Source organism: Pinus tabuliformis, chromosome 9 (genome assembly GCF_031772625.1).
Source record: "Pinus tabuliformis cultivar Carrire ecotype Pingquan chromosome 9, CPIR1, whole genome shotgun sequence".
Lineage (NCBI taxonomy): Eukaryota > Viridiplantae > Streptophyta > Pinopsida > Pinales > Pinaceae > Pinus > Pinus tabuliformis.
In genome coordinates, this window is record NC_142307.1 from 91280572 (window position 1) to 91304328 (window position 23757).

The 23757-nt window shown below is 38.0% G+C and overlaps 1 protein-coding gene across 1 annotated transcript in view; it reads right to left on the reverse strand.

The window, feature by feature from the left end:
• LOC149147248 (protein MICRORCHIDIA 7-like) overlaps positions 1 to 23757 on the reverse strand; it is a 230843-nt gene that overhangs the window by 45065 nt on the left and 162021 nt on the right. Inside the window, exons 16-17 of the mRNA XM_089441053.1 lie at positions 11157 to 11967; positions 7701 to 7828 (exon numbers count right to left, since the gene is read on the reverse strand). Of these exons, the coding sequence (XP_089297179.1) occupies positions 7701 to 7828; positions 11157 to 11967 (939 nt within the window). The remainder of the gene's footprint in view (positions 1 to 7700; positions 7829 to 11156; positions 11968 to 23757) is intronic.

A 23757-nucleotide genomic window follows, 5' to 3' on the forward strand; every position in this document is an offset into this window, starting at 1 on the left:
CAATCGTCCGAAATCGTTACCGTAACACCGAGCAGGCAGTCGTCTGAAATCGTTAGGGTGAGTCGAGTGTGGAAGACGGATAGCGGAGGATAGGGTCAACGGTTGGTCAAGAACGAGGCCCGCTGGGGTAGGGAATTAGTAACGGTGAATGGAGTGCGGTTAGATGCGATTTTGGCAGAACAGCAAAACAATACGGACGGCAGCCAGGGACAGAGAATGGCAAGTGTGGAGGAATGAAAATAATGGTGGTTAACCGGTGTTGTAGGCGGCAGGATCGTTGCTCTGATACCAGATGAAATGGAAAACTTCCAGATAACAGAAATAGATATATAAAAATACTTTATTGATAAAATGAATAACAGATGATGTTGTTTACAGTGGGGATGCCTGGCTTATATATCGCCATGGACACCCTTTAGGAAAGGGCATGATCTTATGATCGTGCCCTTTCGCCTAACTAAACCTAAATTAAATAATAAACCTAAAATTAACTATTTTTTACATAACAGTTTTGTCTGCAAATGTATTTTTCCTGAACTTGAAAGATAAATAAATTTGAAGATCTCTCTAACATGTTTTCCCCAGAGAAGATTGAAGGGGTTTTGTCTAGGTCTTAGTTGGTCGAAAATCTGTGTATTTCTAAGTGTATTGTTGATTTGTTTATGTCCATATTTATTCTTAGCAAGTGTTGACAGTCCCATGTGTTTTAATATGAAAATTTCATTTCCAGAATTATATATGTTGAATGTGTGTTTATGGGAAAGGGCATTTAACTGAATGAGAGTGATAAGGTGAAAAGAAAACCGGGTTGAGATTGTTGGAAACATTTTGGTAATCAAATTTCAACACAAGTAACTATGATGTTGATAAGTGGATGTTTGGCAATGTTTGTCCACCCATCCATAACAATAGAACAACATTTTGTCACCCATATATGCCTCAAAGTTTCCTTTCGCACATTAATATTGGTCACTTGCCTTTCTAATATCATTGTCCTCAACTTATGTTCACTTGGGGGCACATATGAGGGTCATGTTGCCGCAATTGCCTTGACCATCTCGTTCTAGTAAGGAGAACAGCTAGCATGGAAAGGAATGTCATTGGCAAAAAGAAATTTGCTAATGGCATCATCTGTATCATCACAGTGTAGCTTACTATACATCCCTGCAAGACTTGGTCCCATTGCAAAAGAACAAGAGCTCTTAGTCCCAACAGGCGCTGGTGGAAGCATATTTTCCTTTTCCTTTAATTTTCTTTTGGAGCTTGTGGTTGCATCAATATTTTGATGAGTTTGCGCCATGACATTTTTGCTTGAGAAGATGCCCTTTGCATTTGCTGCCAATTACATCCTCGAGAGATATGATTTTTGCGGCATGGTTAATTTTGTACATATATTAACCCCTTTGCCACCTACACCCAAAAGATGCATCCTGACCTGACTAGGATTCCCAACCCAAGAAGAGCCATAAACATAGCATATCCAATGGTGTGTCCCACCTCTTTTATTTCCTAGTTTTGGTTGGGTTAAGGGGCCAACGATTTTGGTACCATATAACAAAAGAGGTTTGCTCGGATTAAATGTCCCCTTTGCATATTGTGGCAATGTCTTTGATGGGGTTGGACTAAGAGTAGCACTAGCTACACTATTTCCATGGGTTGCATTCATTGTTGATGGGATTGCAGTTCCAAGTGGACTTTCTGTTTGAGGATCATATTCACTATCATTGTCAATGGCACTATGGCTGTTGTCGTGATCAACCATTTTGCACATTGCTGCTTGCTAGGTTTTAATTTTTTTGCAATTTTTTCTTAGTTCTTTGTGCCCTGCAGGAAGGGTTTTAATGGTTCTGATAATCTTAAATTGAAATGACAAATCTACATTTTTTAGTTCAAAAATAGTGTAAATCTCAGAAGTTTTCATGGTTTACAAAATTAAAAATTTATAATGCCACACTAGAATATGAAAAAAAAAAAAATTAATTTAAAAAATTTATGTAGCAACTTACCAGAGCGAAGCATTAGACGGTGGCAAGAGTAGCAGAGGGCGGATGAGGTCGACAATGGCAAGAGTGAAGCGAACAAAGTTCCTTCTTCAGATTAATTACTCCAGAAGACTTGGAATATAAAAATATCCATGGTGATACAAATATAATATACTAAATGTATGAATAAGAAGAATGATACAATGAGAGCGAGACGCTTGCTTATATACTACGCAGGTGTCTCTTCATGGAGAGTCATGTCTCATTTAGACATGACTCTTCAACCTAATTACTAATTAACTAATCATTGTTTATGAATATTATCATTTACATTATTTCCTATATATTTATTCATAACATTGCCTTCCTCCTCAAAAATCTTTGTCTTCAAAGCTTGTCGATGAAAAAGGCTTGATCTCTTTTTTGGTTTCGAATGCCTTCTCGTCTCAAAATAGTTATCTTCGTCGATACAAGTTGATATGATCTTCTAAGTGACAAACAAAACTGTCGCAATGAGAAGGGATCAGACCATCCTAGATTGATCTTCTGTGGAATATTCTGATCACTGGAATTTTGTAATGAGTTGTCATCATAGGACTGGATTGAGGTTACATGACTATTCTTTGGAACATCCGTTTGTTGTTTCTAGTCCTAATACGTAGCTTGGTTGAGTTGTCTACTCTCACGATTCGGATGTTGATAGGGAACCTTTTTGGTTTGACTTCCACTTATTAGGTGTGTGGAAATCTTTTGATCTCCTTTTGGTACTACGGTTTTTGAGTTAGGTACATAATCTTCGTTTGGAATTTTCATCATCTGCATTGTAACATGTGAATGTGTTTTTCCTTCCACTGATTGATCCTCTTCTTGAGTTCTGCTATTGACTGGTTTGGTATTAATTCCCTTATCTTCAACTTAGACTGTTACGTCTAGAGACTTCGTTACTTCTTGATTAAGTTGCTCTAACTTGCCTGTTAATGACTTTTTGTCCTTTTTAAGCTTGTTAATTTGTGTTAGTAATTTTTCACTATGATCCTTAAGTCGCAAGACTTCTTCATTTCTATCAACAGTGATTTTGTCAATTTCATTTTGCATATTTTGTAATACTTTTTACCTTCTTGAGAAATTAGTTTTGAAATATTTGATATATCTTCTAGCATTATTGAATTTGGCTTCAGTGTAACATCTTGGAGTGTTATTTTCTTCTTCTTGTAAGAAAATGTTAAAAACCTTTTCTTCGTATTTAAGATTACAGATCCTATCGTTTCCATCCAGGGTGATCCCAAAATAATGTCACCTTGATTATTCCATAGGGTTTGAATTGAGAATTGCAATACAAATGTATAATCTTCAATGTTTAACTGTAAATTGGCTATGTCAGATTTTTTATTGCCAAGAAAGTCTAATTTTTCGGTTATATTTGACTCTGGGATCACTAATTGGTTTGTGATTTTAGGTGTTATATAATTTTTATCTTCTACAGGAGAGAAAGGAATAATATCTTTTCCTGCGAGAGTTCCCTTAATGTTAAATAGTGCTTTACCGTCTCTGGGTAAGGTTTCTGGGAATCTTTTGGCCTTTATTTCCTTATTAGGCTCCATTTTTTTTTTCTCTTCACTAGTTGACTTCAATTGCCTTACTTTTAGGGTTTAATAATAATGCCTCTCTCGTCTTGAATTGAGTTATTTATTTATTTATCTTCACTTCTTTTGCTTCTGTGACTTTTTATTTTTCTTTTTTGATATCAATTTTTCTTTACTGATATAATAATATATCAACTTGAACCTTTTTTTCCTCTCCCTTTGAGTGATATAATAATATATCAACTTATAAAAATAAATCAACATGAACCTAAAAAGGTATCCCTTATATATATATATATATATATATATATAATCTCGGAATGTCGTTCACTTAATATTAATTAAATTCCTTATGTATTCCTTTAAAAAAAACGTTGATTAATCAAGGGTCGCAATGCTCCAAGTGATAATGTTTGATGAGTAAGAAAACGGGAAAAGAGAATATAGTGAGAGACATGCATGGTAGTCACAAGAGTTGTGTCAGCCACAGTGGAATAAAGTAGAGGAATAACGCAGAGGGATGAAACGATGGTAATGACAACAACGTTGGAAATTATTACCGTTATCGATGCAGTGGGAGAGAGGTGGACGACAACGGTTGATTGGTCGACACACAGAGTAGGGTGATGCAGGCGTGGGGGAGGTTGATCTACAAGAGTGACAAAGATGAGCGGTGTGAGGAGTATCGTGGTGGCAACTGAGGAATTTGCGGTAGTGACTCGTGATCGTGGTAGTTTTCGTGGCCGCTTGGCGGCATCGAGCATGTTGTCTAAGTCCACAGTGTTGGAGAATGTCACAACGGTGCAGGAATGGCCCGAGGCTACTATTGGGTAGCTCGTTGTGTGGGTGGACCATTGTACAATTTTTTATTTATTTATTTTTTTGTATTTTATTTTATTTTATTAAATTTTTAATTCCCTCCCCCACTTTTTTAATAACCCTTTATACAATGTTCCACGGGGACGCGTCCCCCAAGGTCGGGTGCACGCACCCCTCACACCCCACACACCTGGGACGGGGAGACTCCTGGGGGTGTGTTTCCCCACGCACCCTTTTGGGGAGTCTAGGGGGGACGCAAGGGGGTGCGTTTCCCTAGTGTGGGGGACGTGACTCCCCAAAAGGGGTGCTTCTAGGCGTCCCCCACCCAAAAGGGGTGCTTCTGGGCATCCCCTTTTGAGGGGGCATGCGTCCCCCCTCGAATTTGTCTAATAACACTCAATGTAGAGGACCAATCATTGAGATTGACTCCTTCATGTTGATTTTATTTTCAGTCCTCATTGTCCATTTTTACTTTTCAGTTTTAACTTTGTGCGACACTAGATATTGATTACCTTAGACCAATTATTAACTCCTCACCCTTACCTATTTTTGAGTTTGAGATTTTGGGTTATATCAATTTTGAATTCAGTAATTTACTATTTTAGTGTTCAAACTTCAGTATCTAGTATACAATATATTAGTAATATACTAGTCTGTTTTGCTTTTAAATTTTAATTTAGATTCTAGAAAGATAAATTTATTTTTAAATCAATGTAGATTATAGAATGATGAATGACATTGATCAATGTATTTGAATATTTCATTATTGAATCTCATGGTATGGATGAATGATGAGTATGTCATATGAATGATGTATGTATCAAAATGAATAATGAAGGATCAATGTATGTAATTATTTAATTCAATTATGAATATAAATTTTGTGTGGATCAATGTATTTACTATTACTATTAGTCTATTTATGCTTTCATTATTGAATATGAACTTGAATTTCATATCTATATCTATATATATATATATATATATATATATATATACCCCGACATCCCCCCACACCCCCGAAATTTCCCTAAAATTTTAGGGTACTCCCACACGTCCCCTCTATGCATCTCCCCGCACCAAAGTCTTGGTGGAACATTGCTTTTTATACATTCTCTTTTTATTTTTATTTTTTAAATATATATATATATATAGATATTTCTTTATATTTTATTTTTTTCCTTAATAACTCTTTTTTTAAATATAATCTTTTTATTTTTTCTTTTTTTTAATCATTTTTCTTTTAAATGGCCAAAGGCCTCTAACGAATCCGCGACGGAGAAACTCCAATCTTGTGTAGCGAAGTGCTTCAATTGTGACGACAACAACATTGACGCAAAGTTGATGGCCAAAGACCTAGATCGATGAGCGTGGCTCTGTGCAGTGGTGGAGTGGCCAAAGGATCGAACTGCTCTGATACCAAATAAAGCAAACAAAGTTCCTTCTTCAGATTAATTACTCCAGAATACTTGGAATAGAAAAATCTCCATTGAGATACAAGAATATATATTAGAAGTATGAATAAGATGAATGATACAATGAGAGCAAGAGGCTTGTTTATATACCAAGCAGGGGTCTCTTCGACATGACTCTTCAACCTAATTACTAATTAACTAACCATTATTTATGATTATTATCATTTACATATTTCCTATATATTTATTCATAACAAAGAGCTAGATGGCATAAGAGAGTACCAAAGCTCAAGGACGGAAGACAACTCGAGGTCGATTGCGCCAAAAGTGACTAGCAAAGCTCTAGGGCAGAAGAGAGCTCAAGGTCGATGGCAGGTGTGAGTAGTAGCTAGGTCAACGGCGAGAGTGAGAGCTCGAGGACAAGAAAGAAATGAGGTAAAATAGACCTATAGGTAAGTTTTTTTACTTTTTAGTTTTTGTTTTATTTTTATTTTATTTTACTTTTAATTTTTTAATATGTGCATTTTTTATTTTTTTAATATCAAATCTTATTAGACAAATTTGAGTGGGGATGCATCCCCCCTCAAAAGGGTACGCTCAGAAGCAACCCTTTTGAGGGGAGATGCCCAGACGCGCCCCTTTTGGGGAGTCATATCCTACACCCCTTTTGGGGAGTTGTATCTCCCACACTAGAGAAACGCAACCCCTTGCATCTCCCCGTGACTCCCCAAAAAGAGTGTGTGGGGAAACGTTTCCCCAGACGTCGCCACATCCTAGGTGCATGGGGTGTGAGGGGTGCGTGCACCCAACCCTGGGGGGTACATCCCCGTGGAACACTAGTTTTAACGATTGAAGAGGTACCGTATACTACTATTAAAATAAAATATTGTCTTGTGCTCATTGAAACCCTAACCCAGAATTTCACCCCCAAGGGTAATTCTCCAAAAAGTGATATCACAGTGGTATCAAAGTTGTGCATCCTTCTAGTGTGGGAGCATATGATCTTCGGATGCTCCAGTGAGAAGCCACCAAAAATTAGCCCCTTTCTTAGGGGAGCTAGCAAGATGGCAACAGCAGATAGCTCAACAGATGGCACAAGGGTAGCAATAGATGGATCAACTGATGGCACAAGAGAAACAACAGATGGCACAAGGGTAGCAACAGACGGATCAACTGATGGCACAAGGGCAACAACAGATGGCCCAATCTATTACCCAAATTGTGGCAAATCTGAATACTGCAAGTAGTAATGCCGCTATTGGATCTAATGGTGATAGCAAAAGTTTGGCAGAAGGAAGCAACAACCATAATCCCAGTCCCTTTAACATCTCTGCACACATTAACAGAGAGGCAACCAGTAGAAGGAACCCTGGACCTCTACCACCCCAGTTTCTAGATGGTCAAGGAGCTGTAAACCAAGGACCTACAGAACAAAATGAAGATTTTTCAAAATATTTTCAGGAATATGCATCACTTTTCATAGAGTAAGCAGGAATACTAATGTCCAGAGCTGTAAACAAGCTTTTTTGTTATATCATAAGACACCCTCTAATGCACTGCTTAAAGAAATATAAGCTAGTAATAGATATGGCAAAGATTTCAGAAGGATATAGACAGGACTGACACAACTCTAGCTACAAAAAGATAAACATTTTGCTTAAATGGAGATTATGCACATTTTCACTCCTCAAAATGCAAGTCAGAAATATAAGATATTATTAAATGGCTTGGGACAGAACAATACAGAATAAGAAAACTGTTAAACCCATTTTGTACAAATATCATAATTTTAATACAAAATTCTCAAAGCTTAGCAAGCAAAAATACAACATTATAGAGCCTATCTACATCTATAAGCAAAAGTAGAATGTGATAATGAATTAGAAAAATGATCAACTTACTGTGACTGAAGCTTCCTATTTTCTTCTAGAAATTCTTCTACCTCTTGACAGTTCACAGATTTGTCCTTAGATAGGTTTGGCTGCTCAGTCATAGGAATGCTTCCTATTTCTGCATCATCTGACATAGACTGGCAAAAGCAAATTATAAATTAAAATCCAATGTACTTATGTTAAAAAACTCTACTGATAAAGGAGGCCTTATTCTGATAGGAGTGCAAACTGCACTTTGTATAAAACTTTACCATGAAGCATAACTCAGAAATACTAAAAAAACTAGCAGAATTCTTGAAACTGAGTTTCTCTCTCTAGGGCAGATGCAACATTGCAACATTTAGGTGAGACAAACACCCTAAAACAGTATAACTGTAAGGTATCCATAAAATTATATCACTCACTCGCAGATGTACATGTTAAATACTAATTAGATCACCCTGTTTGTTCTTATTTCTGTTGAAGAAAGTGTAACTAGGTTCGGTCTTCATAAGGACATGATCTTTGTAAATAATGTAATAAAGAGAATAAATTATTTTTGTTCATCTTGCTACATGGGTTTCATGAGCAGGAAGTGTCACTAGCTAAAAGACTTCTTCTTGATGTCTTTAGGATTTTATCTATATGTCAAAGAGTCATGTTATATGTAAAGAAGCTCTTCATGAGCCTATGGAAATATATACAAGTGTGTAGAAGCCCTCCAAGACCAAGAACAATCCTCCAAAAGCAAGCACACCAAAGTCTGCAAGCAAAACAACAAAGAGATCACCATGTTGGCTCCAAAATAGAATTAATGAGATAAATGGAAGTTATGTCCGCTCAAGGAAATAGACACGTCATTTCATATGACAAGTCGGCTCAAATAGGAGCATCAACCACTATAAATACCCCATCAAGGTATCCACAAAAGGCAGATCACAGTTTCGCATTTCTCTCTGAAATTTTGTGTGAATATGGGTGCAGGCATACACAAATAAGAAGGGACAGATCTCACATATCTCTCTGAGATCAGACAGACTAGGTCTCGGATCTCATGAAGAAGGCAGACTGCGGTTGGAGAGGCATGAAACTATAAGACTGTCTTAACATGAAGATGATCTCAATCTCTTCGCTAATCCTTGAGACCTCTGCCCTCGTTGACAAGTAAAGCCCAGGTATCATAGTGAAGAATATTCGGACATGTCATCTAATAGTCTTGGCATGTGTATCAGTGTTTCGGTACTGCAGTATACTATCTCAGATACCCACAACGAGACCTCAGTGCATGATAAACTTGGTTACAGTTTCGGTGAAGGTGAAGTCACTGCTCTAGTCTCGTATTAATCTCATTATGAGAAGGAGCAGTATTACTGCCTCTGCATGATGAGAAGGAACAGTACCATGGTCTCGGCATAATGGAAAATGAACAGTGACAAGGATCATCTGTCTCAATGTCTTGATGATGGAAGGATCTTATTGTGAAACACGTTATCTTAATCTATATTATTGTGCAGTCATGATTCTATCTTAGATCATGATCTAGATGAAGGTGCAGAGATTATCTCTGTAATAATCTCAAGGAGCAAACATGGTGTAGCAGCGGTGACAGCAATGAAGATCTCAGTGATATAATGGTGCAGTGAACATGATGATCTCAGCAGTGGCAGAGTAAGGGATTGATGTCTTGGTCTTGGAGAGGCAGAATATGTCACGGGTCATGGTCTTGGTATTCATCAATTGAATCTCGATAAGAAGAATTTTGCGTGGGTTTTCCTCTCCAAGAGGGAGAGGTTTTGGCCCTGGCAGAAAGCCCAATACTTTGTGTTCTTGTCTCTTTTGTTTTTGGCAGCAGTTTGATGAAGTAAACACACATACTAATAATGAAAGAAATATCAAGCTAAGATAGATTGTATAAATACATCACAAATTGTTATCATGTCAAGAAGAATTACTCTAATTTTTGTTTGCCCTAGATTCTTCAACAATTTCTGGGCATGCATAAAAAATGGATAGGAAAAGTAGCATTTCTAGACTGATAAAGAAATATTCCCACCTTGATGATGAGAAAAACATGATATTCACAATTGTTGACTGCTACAGGGCCAGTGTTGACTTGAGATTAACACATCATTAGTAAATCACAATAAAATTTACTAATTCTGCCGATGTGCACTGAATGAAAAAGCTTAATCAGAGCACATAACAAACTTTACAGAATGTTTGAAACAAATAGCAGGTATATTAACAAGAAATATACTTGGCACCCGTACAAAATGGGCGTGTTGCTCCTTATAATTATAACATTAACCCATATTAATTTTTTAAATTGTCACATGAAAGAATCTAAAAACATAATGTATATGAAAATATAAGTTCCCTGAAAGATAGATCCCTTCAGAAAGATGAAACGAAATTCCTACAGAGAAAATCTAAGTTGATAGTTTCCATGAGGTTATCCATGTCATAAATTATAAGCTTGGTAAATCTCATTTCCTAGAACCATGTCAACTTTCCTCCCAATACATGCCATGCCAGGATTGTTTTGGGATGATTATGGGTCAAGCTTTCGTCAACACCTTCAGCAGTATGGCTATTGGAAGCTCTACTCCCTTTAGGGTCAGCACAGTGAACTAACAATGATCTCAATGCTCGTTGGCTGCTTCAGATCTGGAGGATAGGTGGATTTGTCAATTGCATACTTTGTGGTATGTGTGGTTGTCATACAATCCATGAGTGTTTGTGTGCCTTGCTATCTATCAGGGGCTCCCCTCCAAAACCCAGTCGGTGACGAGTGGCCTCTTCACTGTCTCCAAACATTCTGAAGCAGTGAGCATATGTTTTGGCATTGTTAGTGTGCCAGGAGTTGCTATAATTATGTTCAATGTCAGTATTCAGCCCTTCAGGGAAAACTGCACGGGCATGCAGCTCTCCACGATGATTCCAGCTCTTTGGTTCACTTTTCTTTTATGGGTATCTGGCACTGTCTGCACATATCTGCTCTGCTTTCTCTCTGGAAGATATGCCGTGATTCTTTTTGTGGTAATGGGGTCAGTTCTCTGTCTGTCTTCTGAAATCTGTGGAGGGATGTGGTATGTATGCAGCAGTTGGCCAAAGCTTGTTTTGTTCATTAAGGATGCTATGTTTCTAGATGCAGTTGCATACTCTCATTTTATTTCAGTTTTAGTAGGCTGAGTAAGAGGATATAAGCTCCATTGTATATATTCTGTATTTTAGTTCTGTAAATATTTGACATATTTTCAAAAAGCATAAAAAGCAAAAGCCACACTGCAGCATACACCCATAGTAACTAAGCTGCAGAAAAGACCTTTTCACCTTTCAAGAACATTGATGTAAGCTGGAAAGATTTGATAAACTATGAAATAGAAGTTCAAAAATGGAGAAGCATATTGTGCAACTTTAATAACCAAGAAAATGTCAATGGGGAATCACAAGATCAAGGGCTATTCTTATTGCAGTGAGATATACCTGAATATTCAAATGATCATCATTAGCAGATCCACTGACAGTTTCCAATGCCCGTCTCTTTGGTGATTCTAGCTCATCAGATGAAATGAGCTCTGAAATCTTCCTTTTTGTTTTTGAAATTGTACTTGCACATCCATTTGCCAAGCTGGAGAGTGGACCATTAGAAGTTTGGTGTTCCCTTTGATTGTTTGAAACCAAAGGACTACTGGCAGAATCTTCGATTTTTCCTAGTCCACTGTCTTGAGCACTGTTAATTTCTTCCCTTCTTCGAGCTGTCCATCCATTATTCTGACACCTGAACTGATTGCTAGTAAAATCTTCAAGATCTGAAAATTGTTGTGGTGGAGTTGAAGGAGCCGAAGCCGTAGCATTTACACCTCTTCCCAAAGGTACACTAAGAGATGAGTTTATCGTACCACTTGGAGTCTCTTCAGATGTGCTGGTGTTGGGAGATGTACCTCTAACAGAAGGTATTCTGGATAAAGAATGTTTACTATCATTTCTGAAATTTGTGGGCACAGAATCTGACAAATGAGGTGGATTTATCACACCTGGCCTCAATGCTGCTGGCTTAGTATCAACATCTGCTGGAATTGGCACAAAATTTGGTGATGGTGAGGCCATTTCACTAAGAGGTGTGCTCGAGTTCGAAACTGACTGTCGCACAGCTTCATATGGCCCTGCAGGATTATTAGACGTTGGTCCTACAGGGTGGCCAGAAGTTGGCCCTGAGGTGTTACTTGGTACATTTCGAGGCTTGATAGGCTTGGCATTACTTGGTTGATACCCAATCAGAGCACAATGTAAATTCCTGCAATAATTTCACCAATTAAGGAAATGAATCAAAGTGAATGAATGTCAATCAATATCATTAAGGAACCTAACTAAAGCATTGTGAAGGAGACTTCCATGAATCACATCACATCTGCATTTCCGATTTTAAGCAAATGATATTAATCGCTTGAATACAAACTGTGTTGAACATCTTATACTGCTCATAAGTCACTAGGTAACAGAATGCAAAAGCCATAGGACCAATAGCTAAGGTTTACCTACGTGACCACCAGATAGTTGTCAGTATTGTACAGACCCTGACAGTCAACCTAGACATATACAACATGATAATAGACTCTTAATCTGGAGGAAAAAGCCAAATTATAGGTGTTGAACTTTGATAGTCACAACATGTAAAAAAACAGATACATGCATAAGTATGAAACAGAAACAAGCTTGCCGAATTTTATTCAATTGATATACTTTTTAATAAGAGTTAAGCTATATGTTTTGTTGGTTTACATTTGGCAAAGCTATTCGCCTGATTGGAACTCAGGATAATTAATAGCTGAGCTGGGAATAGTCTATATAGTATATTGTAGATTGCTACCAGAATATTTCCATTTCTGTTATTAGAATATATGTTATTTGAAAAGATAGCATCAAAAACCCCAGAACCCATTTTAATTGATAATTAATCCCAATTCAAAATTTAAATAGTATATAAAATGCCCCATATTTTTATTGCCTCTGTTAACCTGAACTCTCATCACAATGTGTACTATGTCATGTATTCTACTATGCCCACTAGTGACTTTTACAAGTGATCCATAAAATTCGTAGTGTTCAAAGATATTATCCCATTAGATCATAACATTGAGTGCTGCATAGGAAGACTTCTTTAAGAAGTTCAAATTAATTGAGTGCATTTGTTATCTTCCAACTATTGTGCATGTAAGACTTCAATGTGTAGAGACGTCCTTCATTTCAAATTGAAATTGTCATCACAAGCAGAGGCATCATTGCATCTTTGCTAAATAACTCCATCTATGTTGATCAGGTATACACATATGTAAATTGTTGTTTTGGTAGCTGCAGTCAGTATTCTTCGATTGCATTAGCCCAAAAAATCAAAATGAAAAGTTGAAATTCAAATTTGTTCAAGTCAGCTGTAAGAGATAAATTTAAATTTAAATTTGCGTCCAAAAAGGCAAGTCGGCCCAGCTTTATGACCCACCTCTTGGGACACCTTGGAACAGTATAAAAAGGGCATTATCCCTTCTCATTAGAGCTATCTTCTTCAACAATTTGGGTCATATCTTCTGAGGTTCTGTTCACACTTGCAAAGGAGAGAAGTCTTCTGAATTTTGACTTGCTTTGACCAGCTACCACCAAGTTCTTCTCAAGCAGCTTTGACTGATTTTCCTGACCTGTTAATTGAGCTTTTCTGGGCAGAATCTCTGAGCAGTTGACCAAGCTTTTCTGGGAAGTTGACCACAGATCTGATTGAGTTTATTTTACCTGGTTGACCGCATTCTGGACACAGTTTTGACTGCAAGCTGCCCTACTTACATGAGGATGAAATTCGGTTTCTTTGACCAGGCCTTAACCAGGTTGCAGAAGGCTGAAAAGTTGGTCTGTTTGATCAGGTTTGACCTATTGAAGTTTGTGGTCTTGTTTGACCAAGTTTGACTGAAAGAATCGGATTGTATATCTTGTTGAATTGGGCAATTTCTCTAAGAAAAGGTTGCTGGGTTTTTCCCTAGTTAGGGTTTCCCAGGGTAAAATTTGTGTCTCTTGCGTTTGGCTGGTTCTACGCAATCCTGATGTTATTAATCTTTTTCAGTTGAGATTTTCTATGTATAATTGCTTAATGATTAATGTGACACAAGATGATTTAATTAAGATATCGTTGGAAGAAATTATCAGACTAGAAGATCATGAAAAATAAACAAGCTATCAAAGGATAAGGGATCAGGCCAAGGGTTCTGACTAGAACTATTTTAAGGCAAATCTGGAACAACTTTGATCCTGCTCCTGAGGCTTAATTTGCTCTAAAGAGGATCATGTTCTTGAAGCAGCAGATCTGAAGTCTCCTTTTAGGGCATATCTCTGTGGCAGGTATATATATGCCCTAGTCGTGACATCCAAAGGACTATAAGAAGTTCTGTACAGGCCGAGCCATAAAAGTTATCCGAAGCCAGCTTGAATTATTGGCTATCTAATATAGACATTGCTGTGAAGCTGCCTCATTGACGATTTTGGTAAGATTTCTTAAGTCTATTTCTACCTTCTGTTTGAAGAATTGCTGAACAAATTTATCAAGGCCTCCATTTGAAGAAAATTTATGAACCTATTCTGAAGCTCTATACGAATTTGATTGAGGCCAAATTCGGCCCTGGTTAGGGCAGACCCGCTTTCAAAGGACATCTTGAGATCACTCTATAGGTTATTTTGAGATTGCCTGCTTAGGGTGTTGAAAATTGGGCAACTTCGGTTGGAATTTCATCATCAAAGCAATGGAAAAAATTCAATTTCCAAAGTTGACCAATTCGGCCTCAAAGTCTTCAAGTCAGCCCCACAAGTAGAAATTGTCCGTCCAAAACCTCGTATAAATAGACCTATCATTGGAGGTCATTTTGGCACATCACATCATCACACGTTCATCTGAAAATCGCAGAGCAAGTTAACACGTGCGAAGGAGGAAGACATTTTCTGTTTGGCCAAAGGATTACTTTTCTGATCTGTTTCTGCTTGCCTTGACCAGCGTTGACTTTCTTTAACTTGGGATATCTTCGACTGTTTAACCAAACTGTTTTGGAAGCTGAATATTCTGTGGCATCTTTGACTATGGTTGACTGCATTATCATCTTTGTTTCTGGATAGTTGACTGAGGTTGACCAAACAGTATGACTAGGGTTGGACCACAGAGTTTGACTGTGAGATTTGACCAAGAATTGCAGGAGACTTTGATTCTGTTTTGACCAAATCTTTGACTGTACTTGAAAGCTGAATCTTTGACTTTTTTGACCGAATTTCTGGACTGTTCTGGGATTTGATCACAGGTTGACTGAGGCATTTGACCGAACTTCCTCAGGCCAAAATTCGGCCCTCTATCGCTTGCCATATTTGACCAGAGTTGAATTTTCTCTCTCATTGGATTGGTTTTGACTTGGTTGACTTAGAAATTAAAAGTTTCACTTTGACTGGTTTATGGATGTACTATTTGGACTATATATCTCATGCTGAACATTGATTGACTAATAGAAGAAAAAGGATTGATTCTGGGTTTTCACCCTTGTGGGTTTTACCCTGGTCTTTGACCAAAATCTGTCTCATTGTGCTTAGCATTTCTTCTATTGTGCATTACTGTTTACTGCTCTATCTCTAATTGCTTAACTGTTGCTGGGGTGGATGAAATTGTTTTAAGTGATTATAACAGCATAGAACACTGAAAAATTAACATGTTATTACAGCTAAGGTGAAGATCAGCCATTGGAGACCACATAATACCCGTTTGAGACTCTTTTCTTGCTGAATGGGCATCAACTCTCTTCGAAAAGATAACTATATCCTACTTCAAGATTGAAGAGAATCTAAATGATGCCTCCAACTTTTCCGCATGGAGAGCTCCATTGAATATTACCCTTGAAGAAAATGATGTGATGGAATATGTGAAAGGCAAGGTTGTTGAACCTCCTGAAAATCCAAGTACAAGGGTAAGATCAAGGCTAAGAAGATTATCATCGATTCATTCAGAGATCATCTTATTACTTATGTGTCCAAGCTGAAGAAGTCAAAGGAGATGAATGAAAAATTGATTGGGATGTATGAGGTCAACAGTCTCAGCCATATCATTTCTTTGAAGAGTCAACTTCGTGACAATAAGATGAACAAGTCTGAATCTATAACAGGGCACTTCATGAGAATCTCTCAAATAAGAGACCAGTTTCTTTCCATTGGAGAAACCATACCTGATAGAGAGCTTGTGCAGATGACTCTTGGTGGGCTCCCCACGTCTTGGGAAACATTTATTATAGGTATTAGTAGCAGCATGCGGGAAGGAGCTCCCCTCATTTGATGAACTCTTGGGCTCCTGCACTCAAGAGGAATCCAAGCTCATTTCCAAAGGGAGAATTCAGAGACAAGAGGAATGAGAACCTTCAGCGTTTGCAACCTATGTCAAGAAAGAAAAAAACGAAAGAAAGACCTTCCAAATGGAAGTCAAAGAAGCTAGCTCCAGCATTCAACAATAATTGAAGGGACTTGTGCAAAGTCCAATGCTACAAGTGTGACAAATTTGGCCACATAGCCTGAGATTGTCCTGAAAGAAGTGCTCTGAGGCCCAATTCCAACAACAACTTCAACAATAGAAGGAGAAGAGGAGGTCTTACTACCCATGCAAGTGTTGAAGAGACTCAGTGTCCTCAAAAGACATCCATTAACACAAGGTATGCTGATAATGTTGTTAACATTCAATCTGAATATTTTCTTGTTGCTGCTCTTTCTAGCTCATCTTCAGATAGCATTGATAGTTGGCTGGTGGATAGTACGGCATCTAGATATTAAGACGTCCAATAACACAAGGTATGCTGATAATGTTGTTAACATTCAATCTGAATATTTTCTTGTTGCTGCTCTTTCTAGCTCATCTTCAAATAGCATTGATAGTTGGCTGGTGGATAGTATGACGTCTAGATATTTTATTAGGTATCCTGAAGTCCTCTCAAATATGGTTGAGACGGAGACCAATTTGAAAATTATTCTTGGAGATAATTCTATTCATCCTGTAAAAGGGAGCGGTTCTATTTCTTTTCATTGGAATTTGGTCAAACCATTCATCTACAAGATGTGTTGTATGTGCCAAGCTTGAAGAAGAATCTTGTCCCCATTTCTGCTCCAGAAGACAAAGGGTTCATAGTTGTATTTATCAATAGAAAAGTCCTTGCTTGGCCAAGGAGATCTAACATGAGGGAAGCCTTCACACTTGGTGTCGGAAATGGCCTATACAGAGTTGTGGACAACAAATTCAAGCATTGGTCCATCATACTACTACTCAGTGTGAGCTTTGGCACCAGAGACTTGCACACCTTCATTACAAGACTTTGCCTAACTTGAGCAAGATGGTTTCAGGGATTCCCAAGATTCAGGTGGATCATGTCTTGAGAAATCTAGGAGCAGCTAGATTAGGTGATTTCTCTTAATTTGATAATTGTTTGTGATGTATTTTTCCTTAACTTGATTAGCTTCTTCTTTCACTTGATTATTATTAATGTTCTCTATCATCAAACAACTACCAAACAATGAAGATCAATGAGACAAGAGGACACAAAATGTAGGTTGTAAGCCAAGGCCAAAACCTCTCCTCTTAAGAGGAAAACCCACAAGAACTCTTCTCTTCTTATAGAACTTCAAATGACGAATTCCAAGACCTATGACCCTTGATAAAGACCCCTCCAAGACCAAGTCAAATTGTTCTTTTATGCACTTCCTTCAACCCAAGTCAAACTTGCCTCATAGCTAATGTAACTTCTCTTTGACCAATATTTCAAACCGGCAACTTCTTGACTGCAATTTGGCCTTACTGTAGAAACCCTAAACCACAAGTGTGAGTGAGAGTATGGAGAAATAGTCCTTTCTTCTTTGCTTAGTGAGTTGCTTCTTCTTCAATAACTCGGCTTGCAAGATGGTCCGTTTGTCTCCTAATTCTGGCCTTCTAGAGTGATTGCACTTTTCAGTCTAGTTGTTGCAACAAAAGCCCTAATTTGCTCGCATGTGTGAGATGAATGAGGCCCAAAACAGTCCTTAAATCTTCCTTCCTTTATTTCTCCTCTTCTTCGCTTGTCTTGTAAGTCTTCTTCTTGTCTCTAATATAACTTCTTACGAGCTGATTGGATGACCTTCAAGTGAGGTCGATGTCTCTTATATATAGGCTTCTCTTCTAGGTCAAATAGCCCTACATGAAGTCGACTTGTCATCTTATGAAGGTTGACATGTTACTGCTTGTTTGACAAGGTCTTAAACGATCTTTATGACACTTTTGACTATACAAAAATTTCCTGTCACTTGATACAATAAACCCAAAAGGGTCTTCCATATATGACAATGACTCAATTGACATGTTGACTCAATGACAAGCCCTAGAAGCACTCAATGGGTGTTTGACCTATATATAAAATAACCTTGAGCATTAAACCCATGCTTCAAAATATTAATAATAAAATTTATATTTCTCTTTTCATCAAATACATAAAATCATGATTATATTAGTCATTATGAAGACTGAACCTAGTTACACATTTCAACATCATGAAAGTGTGCGTCAGAGATGCACTAGTGGAAAGAATGTTAAGGGACCTTTGTTGATGACTTCTCCCATAAGATTTGGATCTTCTACTTGAGCGGCAAGGATTAAACTTTTAGTGTGTTTAGGGACTTGAAATCTCTTGTGGAAAATCAAACTGGAAAGAGGATCAAGATCCTAAAAATAGATAATGGAGGAGAATTTACTTCAAATGAGTTCAAAGACTTCTACAAGGATGTAGGGATTAAGAGGGAGGTGGTTGTTCCATATAACCCTCAACAAAATGGAGTCGTTGAAAGGAAAAACAGGACTAAGTTGGAAGCAGCTAAACCCATGATTCTTGATCAGAAGTTTCCTATGTTTTTGTAGGGAAAAGCTAAAAATACTGCAGTATATGTTTCTGGTCAACACAAGACCAGATATATGTTGTGCTATTAACACATTAAGCTAGTTCATGGTGGAACCTTTGCATGCTCACTTGGTGGCCACAAAACATGTGCTAAGATATCTACCTTGGATGATCAACTATGGACTAAGATATGCCTATGGCGATGATTTGAGCCGCACAGATACACAAATGCAGATTGGGCTAGGAGTATTACCGACAGGAAGAGCACATCAGGGTGTTGCTTTAGCTTGGGATTTGCCATGATTTGTTGGATGAGCAAGAAGTACAAAACCTATCGCTCTCATTACAGCTAAGGTAGAGTATATTGCAACTAATATGGCTAGTTGTGAGGCAGCGTGGTTGCGGAAGCTCTTTGCAAAGTTGTTTGATCATGTGCCCGATACAATCATGACATACTGCGACAATCAAAGTGTGATCATACTTTCAGAGAATCCAGTATTCCATTACAGGTCGAAGCACATCGAGATCAAATGCCATTGTAATTGAGATATGGTACAGAGAGGGGCAGTGAGGCTCCAACACATCTCAACAAATGAGCAAGTTGCAGACACTCTCACCAAGGCTTTGCCAAAAGAAAAGTTCTTATTCTTCAGAGAGTGGCTTGGAGTGCAAGAGAATGTATCCCTTCCCGAGTGGAAACACTGTTGATAAAGAACACTGAGCATATGCTCTTCCCCCAATTTCTTAACTAGCCATGGACTTGGTGAGGGGGGAATGAGCAGCGATGCTCCTAGGTGTGAGGGTACACCTTGAAGCCATGGACTTGGTTGAATACATGCCCCAGCATGCATCCTACCCACAACTCACCTTCGTGTCTTTATTAACGAAGGGCCATATTGAGATGGTCAAGCTTGTCAAGATTGCCACCCATCTCGCCACTGGGTGAGGAGACTTAGGTGTGTGTGATCTTTACCAAAGTCAAGCGTGACTGCCATGGACTAGGTTAAGGTACATTGATCTCCCTAAGTATTGGATGCATGTGTTCTACCACTTGATTACTTAGGATCAAGTTGGGTGAGGGTCAATCAGTGGACATAGGGTGTGTGTGATCTTTAACAAGATCATTTATTATTGTTGGCCTTGACATTATTCTTGTAAAAGATTGGAACAAGGTTTTGAAGTTTTCTTTATAAAGGTCTAAAGTTGACAATCATATCAGTCCTGTAGAAATTGTTGATATTTCTAGGGCACAAGCCAGAATAAATTTCTTCAACATGATAACTATTTCCAATGATCAATTAGCATTAATTCCACATACCATTCATTCAGTGTCTTAAAGCAATTATACAGAAGAAATTATCAACCATTAAACATGAAAGAGCAGTAGAAAATAACCATGAGAGAATGAAACAAGACACAGAAATTAGGCTTGAGGCCAAGGGAAAACCCAAAAATTCTTTCCTTCTGAGAAAGAGTTTTCAAAATTCATCAATACATTGAAAACAATCATATGAAGATAATATCCAAACCAATAACAAAGAATAAAAATCAAGTACCAAGCCCACTTTCTAAAATTCGACCCTCCATTTTCTCTGCCTTCGTTGGATAAGAGATAACCAGGACACCAATCCATGTCCAAAAGAGAAGCGGTCTCTTCAAGGGGGTCGAATGGATGCCTCTAAGTAGCCTAGTCGACTTTAATAATAGGTTAGCTTGATATATTTTAGGAGGTAAAATAAAAATTCAAATTTTCCAATTTCTTCATGATGAAAACACTGACCATGACTACCATATTTCCAACACTCCTTAGCCAGGGAGGTACTTTTCATTCTCTCTCTCAAGATCAATCTCCTCGACCAAACCAATTGTCTCACGGCTATAGCTTAAGGTAGAGATCACAAGTCTCTTCATAAGGACAAGTACATAGCATCGAACACATCCCAAAAGCCACAACCCTATGGCATCCATGTCAATGCCCTACTGACCAGTGGGATCCATTAATGAGACCAAATTAAACATATGCACATGATACAATTCCCTGACCACAAACAAGGTCTCCCGACCCACAACCTAAGGGAGGAATCCCTATCTCGATCCCCAACTATACAGTGTCTTGGTCTATGTCCAATGGAGAGAACTCATCCTTCCAGACCAAACCATAAGTCTCCCAACAACAGCCTAAGGAAGGGAACTCAAGATCAATCTCCCTGACCAAACCATAGGTCTCCATGTCAACACCTAAGGGAGAGATCACAAAAGCAGTGTCCCTGACCAAACTAGTCTCCCAGTAAAAACCTAAGGGATCACTTAAAGCCTCAGAACCAAGCTACCCAACCAAACTCATTGGCGTCCTGGTCAACTGACCTAAGGGAGTGACAACTTCCCGACCAATCCATAGGTCTCACAGCTACATCCTAAGGAAGCTTTATGATGTTCTATAATCAATGTTCCCTCTCCAGCAGAATTCTTAGCCATTCCATGTTTCTCACATAAGTCGACATCAACAACCTGCTCAACAACAGAAAAGTATACCATGGTCAAATCCAGCACAAGATCAAATGGATCGGCAAACAACTTCTATAGCCAAACTGCTTCTACATTTTTAGCTTCAATCGACCTAAATGCCACAGAAACATCCTTGTTATTCAGACCAACACAGCACCCAGAAGTGCTTTCTTTCATTAATACATCCATTCCAAATAGAGTCAGCAATTTCATGTATCAGGTGATTCAACGAGCCAATCAAAGAATCAACTAGGTCAACAACAGAGTCTCGCAACTTCCTCAAATTTTTCATCAAGCAAGTGTCCATGGACTCACAGTCCATCATGCCACAATCTTAGCAAGGATTTCACTAGGATCGTGCCACACTTTCAATCTTACAATTCTTCAATCAAGTCCCAATTATACTGAAGAGGTCCTCAACCCTTGTCAAAAACATTACAGAAAAGTCACAAGCTCATTTTCAATAGATATGAATCAACATCACTCTAATCATCTTCATATTGCAAGTCGCAGCTAGCTTCTTTACATTATGGATCAAAACATGCTTCAATTAGGTTGATCTTGTCTACTCCCTCTAAGTCCAAAGCTCATCCAATTATTTGTCTTCTTGTCACATTGTTCTTCCATCCATTTCCAACGATCAACTGCGCTAATACCAAATGAAGCGAACAAAGTTCATTCTTTAAATTAATTACTCTAGAAGACTTGGAATATAAAGATATCAATGAGGATACAATGAATAAGAATGATGTTACAATGAGAGTGAGAGGCTTGCTTATACACCAAGCAAGTGTCCCTTGATGGAGAGTCATGTCTCATTTAGACATGACTCTTCAAACTAATTACTAATTAACTAATCATTATTTATGATTATTACCATTGTGCATTATTTTACATTATTTCCTATATATTTATTCATAACAATCTTCTTGATGCTCTTACTTTAATCTTCAGCCCTGTATCATTTTTCAATTCTTCACAATATACGGATGGTTGTCATGTCTTTTGCAATGCTTCCTTTGATTTGATACTTTTGCTCTTGAATTCTTGCTTGAAGTTGTACTTGAATTCTTGCTTGAAGTTGTACTTGAATCTTCTTCTACCTGCATGCAAAATTTTCCCAGTGAAACTAACCCCAAAACAAAACAAAATACCCTTCAACTTACCTCTGCCTGCAAAACACATGTAAGTGCATAATAATGAATAAATACAAATTAAAATTACAATGTGTGCGTGAAGTGTGCTTGTCACTTTTGTTGTTGACTTGTTGCAACAGTAGAAAAATACTCCCACTCTTGATATAGGCCTGGACTCTATGCAAGACTATATCCAAAACTAACCTAAAGATATATACAATAAAAACAGATGACAGACCCTAGACTTGTGATGGATCAAGTTCTAAGTACAACAACAGAGACCATTCTATCAACTATGACAAGACAAGTAACATGAACTTACAACATCATATAGATTTAGCAAACTTGGTGTAGCATCAAGAATATGTAGCATCAAATGTGTAGTATCAAGAATAGGACATCCGAAATAAGGTATCAAAACTAACTGTGCCATATAGAGACATAGAGATATAACCAAGACCATGTATGTACTTACGTTATCCTGCAAAAACATATGTCAGAGATGATACTCATATTTCAAATGTAAACACTAATCATACATACCTTGTTGTAGGAGACTTACCCTTGATTGTTCATGTGTGGTCCTTACTGCAGTGATCCTTGAATGCATGCTTTTTATTACCTTCTAGGAGCTCGATATTGAATATATTGTATCTATGTAATTTAGGATCTCCAGGGTTTGAAATTTCATCCTCTGGTAGCCCTCTGAGTCCTCTTTCCAACCCCATAGGTCTAATCAGAATTGGATTCTTCAAGAAAGAGTTATGCCCAATCTCCCACGATGACTTGATTATATACTAGCTCAATAGAGGGAACTTGTACGAAGTGCCACGTGTCACTGTTGCGACCTTCGGCCCTAAAAACGCTACTCAACAAACTACAATCCGTCCTCTTTCTGCGACTATTTAGGAAATTTGAATCCAATGCTCAAAGAGAAAGTTATGATGATTCTCCCAACGTCACCTGTTTGACATGGAATTCGGCCTGCAAAAACCCTAACGTCCTCAGATCATATTTCCGAAAATATAGCAAACCAAGCTTTGAAATTCGATCACAGGGTTCATCACAATTTCAACTCAAATGGGTTTTAATTTCAGCTTTTGAAGCTTCGCAGAGAAAGAAAACAAAAAAAAAGTTATAGCGAAAATGCCATAATGACCTGTTTGAAGCCACAAAATCCCTACTAGAGGAGGATATGAGGGTCATTATTTATAGGAATGTCTTGAGTTGAAAGGGTCCTCAACAAGTGAACGTTGGAGGGATTTTAGGGGCAACAAGACATTATTAATTATTGACTATTCAATGACCACAACGAATTATGAGTGCCATGCCACAACCCCATAGGTTTTTAGCCCACTAACTGCGGTTACTAACTTCAAACATGAATATCTCTCAACCATGAAGAATTACTTGGTGTGCCATATATCAACGAAAACATCTCGACGAGTAGAATCCATCTAGAAGATCCTTGACTCAGAATAGAGTAAATTTTCAAGTCAAAATGCCCATGCAAGATTGGGGTAGCCCCTGGTG